This window comes from Bacillus rossius, chromosome 1, assembly GCF_032445375.1.
Source record: "Bacillus rossius redtenbacheri isolate Brsri chromosome 1, Brsri_v3, whole genome shotgun sequence".
In the NCBI taxonomy this organism is placed as follows: domain Eukaryota; kingdom Metazoa; phylum Arthropoda; class Insecta; order Phasmatodea; family Bacillidae; genus Bacillus; species Bacillus rossius.
The window spans coordinates 236,149,337-236,158,582 of NC_086330.1; the positions used below are offsets into that span (position 1 = coordinate 236,149,337).

Sequence of the window (9,246 nt, forward strand, 5' to 3'; positions counted from 1 at the left end):
AAAAAGCTCAAAGAGGAAAAAGGAATTAGTTGCTTGCCAAAAGCTGTGTGGTTTGAAAACACACAAAATTTTGAAATATGTTTCGACCCGCTGGCTGTCATTATTGGATGCTATTAACAGACTTTTGGAACAGTGGGATGCATTGTTAGAGTTGTTTGGTGTCGAAGATGAGTCAGTTAACGATAGCCATAATTCTCGTTTCTTAAGTGTAAGGAACATTTTAAAATCTCCTCTCACCAAGCTGTACTTTTTGTTTCTTAGTAGTGTATTACCCGCTTTCACTTCTTGCAATGTAAAGTTGCAATCTGAGGCTCCATCCATACACATTGTTAGCAGAGAACTGTTGGCCTTGTTCACAGATCTGTTGGTTCGTTTCATGAAACCAGATGCAGTTGTTTCAACTAATTCTGACATAACTGAGGTACAGTTAAAAAAACGGCATCAGAAATCAGATGAAAACCTTGTGATTGGAGCCAAAGCAAGAGTTTACTTAAGGGAAAATGAAGAAATACTTTCTACATCACAGTTGAAGTCATTTTATGAGTCTGTCAGAAATTTTTTTGTTGTAGCTTGTGACTATATGATTTCTAAACTGCCCATGAAGGATAAATTTTTGAAACACACTGAGATAGTGGATGTCAATCTTAAGAAAGAGAAGAACTTTTCATCTGTAGAGTATCTTATGTCTCAATTTCCTGGGGTTGTCAATGAAAGTGAGATGGATGAAATAGAGCTTGAATTCAGTAGGTACCAGATTGACGAACTAAATCAAGAAATCCTAGGTTCACCAAAAATGGACGTATGTTGGGGAAAAATCTCCAAATTGGTAGATGCGAGTGGCAGTGTTAAGTACAAGGTTCTCCCAAAACTTATGCTGACCATATTATTAGTTCCTCACAGCAATGCTGCGACAGAGCGTATTTTCAGTATAGTAAGGCAAAATGCTACTGACTTTCGTGCAAATCTTGGAACTGAGACATTAAATGCTTTAATGGTTGAAAAAATAAAAATGGGTGCACACGGAGATAAATGTTACAAAAAGAAGTTTTCCAAGAAGCAACTAGAAATGGCTAAGCATGCTACTGTTAACCAGTTGAAGCAAGGAGGGGTGCATAAGGAGGATTTATAAATTAACTTGTTGGCACACTGCTGAAATGAGACGATTTTGTAAATATGTGTGTGTATATAAGTTAAATGTATATAGACATTCCAGAAATGAGTGTACAACTTATTTAAAAAAAAAAATAGTAGGCCTAGGCCTATTTCATAACTTTCGGAAATATGTGATCAGAAATTCCTGTTGAGGTGAGCTTGCAATTTTTTATTTATAATTTAGCCATAAATGAGATATTTTAGTTGTGAGTGCAGGTAAATGTAATGTACCATGTTTTAAGTGTTCTGATTTATTTGGTCTCTCATTGTGTTTGCATGTGCGTTGTATGTATACAAAAAAACAATTTTGGTCATTTGTGAGTTTTAGAGGGCAGATAGCACTTAAGGTGTTCATTGTTTTCTCTCTTTCCCTCAAGGCTACCAATGTGTATAATTTTTAACCTGAAATATTATAAAACAATAGCAAATTTCCAACTGGTAGTATATTTAATATTCAGATACAAAAACTGCGTAAATAGCAGTTTACACCTTGAAATTCAAATTTTTCCGGGGGTGGGTCTCCGGACCCCTCTCTTACAAAGTGTGGTCGATGATCCATTGGTGAGGAGGGGTGACTACTGATGAGACTACTCAGAAGTTGGCATCCCTGGTGTAGACAAAGTTTGAGATTGGAACAGAAACAACTTAAGAAAGTATTTTTTACAAATTATAAATATGTATGTTTTTGTTTTTTATTATCGCGTATTTTCACGTTTTTTGTTCTTATCTTAAAAGAGATATTATAATAAAGCTGCTCTAATGAGATTTTATTGTTTCTTGGTTAACAAAAGCTGTTAATTATCAAATACTTTTAATTGTTTATATTTGATTTATTATTATTTACGCGACGTCATACTGTACGCGTACGAAATACGACTCGATTCGTTGCTGTTACATAACATAGCATGTTAGGCAGTATCAGAAGTAACGAGTAACGATACGAAAGTAACGAGTACTAATTGTTATAGTAACGAATACATACGGGTACACTTTTTTTAGTTACTTTTACACCTCTACTGAAGTGCCAAGGAGTTGGACGAAAAGGGGTAGGAGAAAATGCTGTGTCGTTGCGGGAAGTAGATAACACTTCTACGTGCGAGATACGTGGGTGGCCGAGCGGGCGGGCTGGTAGTATTGCATCACCGCGCGGAGAGCAGGAAGCGTCCCTCATGATGTATGATAAGATAAAGCGGTGAACGTTTAGCTTATGCTACATAGCATAAATAACTACCGAAGGAAACAAAGAATTATAAACGAATTATATACGGTTTTTTGGTTAAAATAAAGATTTACGGTCATTGTAAACGACGTTAATGTGAATCGGCGACAACTTAAATTGAAACATGAGTAATCAAACATTAGCGAAGTTAATCCGAAACGACGTAAATCGGTACGACGTAAATAGAGGACTTACTGTACATTATTATTAGTAAATTTTTAAGTCATATCCATAATGAAAAGTTAGCAATGTAATGAGAGGAAAATCATTTTAATATGTCTGAACACAGACTATATTGTTTAATACATATATTGTAATATTAATAATTGAGAGTGTATATGATAATGAAACTTTCCAATTTATGTTATGAAGAATTATGAGGTACATTTTATTACTATACAGTAGTGCCAACGTAACACAGAGACTCACGAGCTGAACATTTTCCTGACGTGCTACTTATGAGATTAATAATAGTGCCTTATCATTTGATTAAGGGGACACCCATTGATGTAGATCAACTTATCATTTAGTTGATACAGCCTCTTAGGGAGTGATTTAACGGTAACAATAGTTTGTTGTGATAAGTTAAAATGTCGTAACTCACTTGTTTTATAATGAAAATAGTGCTTCAGGATACACACAACTAACAAGGTGAGACACTGCTATAGCCAAATATTCAGGGTCGGATTCAAGGTGATTTTGTCGATTGACAGATGTATTTGAAAATATTTCTACAGTCGTTAAATGAAAGTATTGATGATACAAAAATGACCAGAAAATGTAAATATAATCTACTGTTTTTAACATTGTTGTGTCATGTATGTTTTTAAATAAGAGTTATGTCGTATTGTATAAAATTAATGTATATTATTACTACAATTTTATGTTTATGTTATTTTAAAGCATTATAATGTGATATTGACAATGTAAAATAAAGAATGCTAAGAGCAAGCACAGTTGCTACAGACTTCGTTATATGTTTGTAAAGTCACAGGTTAAGGAAATTACGATAATATAGAGCAATTAAACTTCAATTACCTGAAGCTGCTCTATAAACATTAGGACATGTTTAACTTAATTATTGTTTCAGCACCGTATGTGTATTTTATTTGTAAATATATTAAACTATCTTTTTCCTGTGTTTAAGCATTGAGTTTGTGCATGTGGGATAACCCAAGGTTGATTTATAGCAGTTCATATGGTATTTATGTTAGGATTTATATCGTCTTTGCTGTATATCCTATTAAAGATTTAATATTCTGTTCCCTGCTATGTTTTTATATCAGTGCACATTATAACACAGTTTTCCAGTATTTTATCTGCTCGCCAAGTCGGAAACCAAAGTTCTTCCATTGTTCCTCCGAGCATAGTTGCTCGTTGTCCGGTGGAAGTAAGGGAATAGCATTAGGTGAGGTGTCTCACCTTTCTTCACTGTTCAGGTTTTGGTAATGAGCAATCACGTGTACCATCACGAGTCACTATTTGCAAATGGCACAGTCCATCTCAACATTAATGTCCTGTGACATGGCGAGCATCAGGCCCATAAAGTAAATAATTTCTACACTTTGGTCTAAGGGAAGCCTTGTTTTACTTGTTTAAAAGTAAATATTATCTTATCTCAACATCATCTTCCTCTGCCAAATTTCAGATGTGCATATTAAACTGTAGTTATTTTGGAACCATGAACTTTGAATTAAATTAAATTGTGTGACTCAAGTGTTTTTTTCCGGACTGCTACCTCTCGGCAATCACTTTTTTAAACAATAAATCCTTAATTTCTAATCTATTCATTGGCCCAACCTAGAATTCAATAACATAAATCATTGTTTATCATTGTACACCTACAGTCATACAATATAAATATTTTATTTATTTCTGCATTTTAGGAGCACTAATGATATTTATATAACTTTTTATTAAACTTTCACTAAGTTAAAATCTGTGATAGATATCGCTTTACAAAGTTATGTCTATGGGCATGAAAATTTATGTTTGTTTTGGATTTAATGCAGATAGGAGTAACTAATGTAGTCAACATTAAAATGTTCTAAAAATCTAGTTTAAAAAAAAATGAAGTATTTAAAGTTTGAGAATATCGCTGATATGATTGATTTAACATTACAGTTTATGTAATTGTGATAAATTGGGAGAGATTTGATGAGTTATACTGTTAATTTGAATTCCTACACCTACAATATGTATGAAAATCAAGTGATGAACTGATAAAAATGTCAGACTATTTGATACACAAATTTAAGCGTGGGTTTAAATCCTGTTTGGCAAGATTGTGTCATCATGATTAGTCCAAACTTAGAACTTAGAACTTTATATTCATTAAATTCTACCAAAACTCAGTGGTCTCAAGTGTAGTTATATTGTGCAAGACCGAGCAAGATATAGCCAGGTATACATAATAATTGATATCATTTTTCTGGATACTATTTATGGTTGAATAAACTTTCCTAGACACTAAAATTAATCAAAAGTTTGTATAAGAACAATAGCACGACATACTTGAATTTTCGTGTATATTGTCATTTGCATATCTCTCCTGAAAAATTAATTAATTTATCTGTCATTGTTCTTAGTAAATAATGTGTTGGTACATTTTATGAGTGTTTATTGTATTATATTCTGAATATCCCTATAGTGTTGCTGATGACAAATCTCTGTAAATACAAGGAATTTAAGCAATTGACATTACATTTCTCTATTTCATAGTGCTATTTAAGTAATTCAAAGATTTATCATTATAAGTTATTATCCAATTCTTGTCTCAGTGCTAATATAAATCAGTAAATATCACTGTATACATTTAGATTGTTTTATGGGTATGTGTATATCTTAATGTAGTGTTACTGCATATGCAAATTCAACATTGCAGAGATTTGATTACCAAGATGAGTTGATGTGCGTACATTTCACTATATCATCCTGTAAAGCTTGACCCTTCTCATAGTCTCGAAAAAGGTAGTACGTCTCTATTGTACACTTCATCTCAGAGTAGATTAGATTACACTCCCCTCTCCATTGACTCGTTCATATATTCATGACAAGTAATAAATTATGGCTCTTCCATGTGATGTGCAAATTTATTTGCAATTAGATGTTCATACAAGCAAGTCTTTGTTGATGGTAGACACTTTAGTGTAATACTTGTCCATGAAGGGTTACTTCTTCCAGGATGCTTCACTATAAGCTTGGCAGATAATGTTGTTTCTAATTAATAATGTTAAGAAACAACTGCACAGCTTTAAGTATTTGATGTATTTAAGGTATTTGTAGTTCAAATTTCTTTGCTGTTGAAGACTTGTTTTCTTGTTTCAGGAGCAAGTTCCTGATAGAGCGCAGTTACGTGCCGTGTGAAGATCTGATTGTGGGCCGACTGTCATTCCAAGGGATGAACCCCTACATCGAGAGGATAATGCAGGAAGAGGAAGAGGAGAAGCTGAGGAAGTTGCAGCCCAAGCTGGAAGCTGATGTTTCAGAAGAGGAAATGGCAAACAGATACAGCACGCTGGTGGGGAACATCAGCAATAAGTTTGCCAAGCGAAGCCACCCAGCACCTCACAAACGTGCTAATGAATCCAACCCTTCATATGAAACTAAAAACAAGAAGAAAATGTTCCAAAAACCTAGTGATGATTGAGTTTATACTTCCAGGGAAAAATTTTGCCTATCAATGAAGGGATAGGAGCCAAGAGTACATAATCACTTAAGTTCCTCATCATTTAATACACTTACCTGAAAATTCAAGTTTTTGATTTGCAGTGATACTTCTGTAGCTTTGCTTGTATAATTGGATGGAGTTATGCAACAAGAGACCAACCGACAAAACCAATGTTTTGAGATATTGACCATCAAAGATGGAAGTACCTTATTTATTCCACAGTAATCGATGTTTGTACACATAAGTGATTTAATATGTAAAATAATTATATGTATCTAATTAGTCAGTATATTGTACTCTGTATAACTCATTACATACCTTTTTTGACAAAAATGTACTGATATGAGCAGTTGGTCTACTGTTACATAGTACAGAACTAGACATTTTCTGACATATTATGTAGTTGGTCGTTTGTTGCATATTCCGATTGATAAATAAAATGAACAGTAAATAAACAGTAATCTTTCTTTGCTTTTTATTATTATTATTATTTTAAAACTAAATAAATAAAAATTCAGTTGTTGGTAAACTACATTTGTATTAAAGAATCCTTGTGGAACAAGGTTCTTATTGGATTTCTATGTCAAAGTCTGGCTCCCTGCCAAAACCATCAATATCATCTTTGATTCCTTCTTGAGCAACGAGACTCCTGTACATTTTCCTGCAGTCACTTGGAATAAGATGCATCAGAGATCTGAGATCTTTAAGTTTTGCTGGTGTTATTGGCTTCCCATTTGGCCAGAGTTGAGCGAGACATTTATGGAAATATGGTTGAGCAGGCTGATTCTTTTTTTGCAAATTGATCTCTACGTAGTCAATTTGTGTGAAATCTGTTTTTATGAATATGGAGTATGGTTGTACTCTTGTGATTTTCAGTTCCCTGATTTGCAACCAGTTAATTTTATTTCTGTCAGTGTCGTGTTTTCTGTTGACTATCATAGTTTCTAACTTTTCAGTTCCAACAAAATGCTGCTTCTTCATTTCCTTTACAGTCAAAGGGTTCTTCTTCCTGCAAGACTTCATGATGTTCATGTAGTCAACCGCTGTATAAATTCGTTGCTGGTACTTGAGAGCAGACTCTATATCACCGAAATCTGAGTCATTTGGCAAGAAAGAATGACCAGACAACAAAAACCGTTGAGTGATACACTGAAATGTTGGATGATCTTCAATGACAGCTTTTAAAAGCAGTACGATCTTAATGTTGTGGTTCTGGCCCCCACAAGAGTCGGACCATAATGTAAGTTCTCGTATTTCAGGGCATTCTTCCATGAGGTGCTGTCTGAGACATGATCCGACCTCCTGAGCACCTCGTCCAGCCTCTCCTTCAAGCTAACAATAGCAAAAGCCCTTATTAGCGGATCCTGAATGTATTCCACAGTTGTAGAGCATCAGCTGCCGTTTGTAGTAGGTACACTACGTTTGTTGGGATTCGAGGGAGAGGAAGTGTTTTTTCCAAATCGAATGTGAGACACTCTACTGTCTTGTTAGCTTCAAGCATGTTTTTTTTCATTAAGTCACGTGCTGTAGTTGCCGCAAAAAGGTGTTTAGAATGTCTTCCCTTCAAATCTGCCTTTTGATTCTCAGTAGAAGCATTTTTGAGCTGTGCACTAAAAGAGTCGCAAATACTACAGGTATCTTTTTTCAAAGGTTTTCGTTTCAAGTTAAATTTGGTATAAAACATTTTCTTATAGGTGGCAAATGAAACAGGTTCATCAATCTCTTCTTTATACATGTTGTACAGGATAGGGAGGGTGGTTTCGGCTGGTAGGAACTGGTCATTATTGGTTGATCTTGAATAATGTGAGATATACCGTGGGTACTTGCTGTAATGGTTCACAACTTCTTCCTTTCGTTCTTTTTTAATTGCATTGTGGCCACCCATGGAGCCACGCTTGTCCTTGACAGGGCTTTCTGCAATAACCTTTGACATAGCTCTGTGTACCATGCAGCTGGAAATACGGAGGGTTTGCAGAAAGAATGGTTTGCAAACTGGTGTCTTTTTACTACCCAAGGTGTAAACTCTTGAGAAATGTCTCTTCTTATCATGTGTTGCTTTGCCTGATCTCTTCGTAATTCCTTGAGAAACCATTGTTCCAATCAGTAAACATCTAGCTTCATATGAGCCAGCTCCCCAAAATTTATTGAAAATAATCTTCCTTTCATCTAACGAAACTTTATGACTGCAACGACATCTGCAGTTTACAAAATCCCTGAATTCTTTAGGCTCAACAGGAACCCCTCTTGAACTGATATAAGGTTGGTTTGTGTTCGTATGTTTCTTCGTTGACTGCCTTGTTTGATCAGCATACTTTCTCTTCCGTCCTCTACTGGGTCGTCCTTTAAAACTCTCACATTTTCCAGTCTCTTCTTCAGCATTTTCTTGTACAGGTACGACACAATCAGAAGGTAGTATTTCTATTGTTTCTTCAGCTTCTTCTGGTACAGGTACAACACAATCAGAAGAATGTAGTTCTACTGTTTCTTCAGCCTCTTCTGGTATAGACACAACACAATCGGAAAGTGGTAGTTCTAAGCCATCTTCATCTGCTTGTAAGAATTGGCCTTCTTCTTCTACTTCTATGGCATCTGCATACTCATTATTTGTAATAACTGGCAATGTTGCCAGATCTACTCTATCATGACTGAACAGCTCATTTTCGGTGATATCAATAACATCCACAAGTCCATCAAAAATTACAGTCTCCTCTTCACCTTCTCCAGTTTCTCGGTGTTTAAATTTTTCTGCAGAATTTATTGGGCAGGCCTGGAAAACAAATGTATTAATTTGCAATGATTCATAACATACACAAATAGACAGTAATGTGATGTCAGTTTTATGTACTGCGGGGAACGCCCCTTAACCTATAAACATCATTAAGATAATTTAAAGCACAAAATAGTGACGGAGGAACACAAATAAAATATATATAATTGATAACTATGCCATTTAATTTACGACAAAATGCTAAAAACTACATTATTTCATTATAGAATACAGGTACCCCAGGACTGGCACTGCATCAACCTTAACCTCCTTGTAATAAATATGTTATTTTTTTCTATGGACTACATTATGCTATTGATTATAATATACCTCATTAGCATTTGTAGAGTTCAGAACTTTGTCATCATTCAGAATTTCCATACATCCTTCACTGCCATTAAGTACAGGATGTATTTGTTTCAAATTGTATTGGTCCAC

The 9,246-nt window shown here is 34.8% G+C and overlaps 1 protein-coding gene across 1 annotated transcript in view; it reads left to right on the forward strand.

The window, feature by feature from the left end:
- LOC134527368 (M-phase phosphoprotein 6) overlaps positions 1 to 6,508 on the forward strand; it is a 36,593-nt gene extending 30,085 nt beyond the window's left edge. The window contains exon 3 of the mRNA XM_063359990.1: positions 5,699 to 6,508. Coding sequence (XP_063216060.1) covers positions 5,699 to 6,020 — 322 coding nt within the window. The 3' untranslated portion in view covers positions 6,021 to 6,508. The remainder of the gene's footprint in view (positions 1 to 5,698) is intronic.
- The last annotated feature ends 2,738 nt before the right edge of the window (positions 6,509 to 9,246 follow it).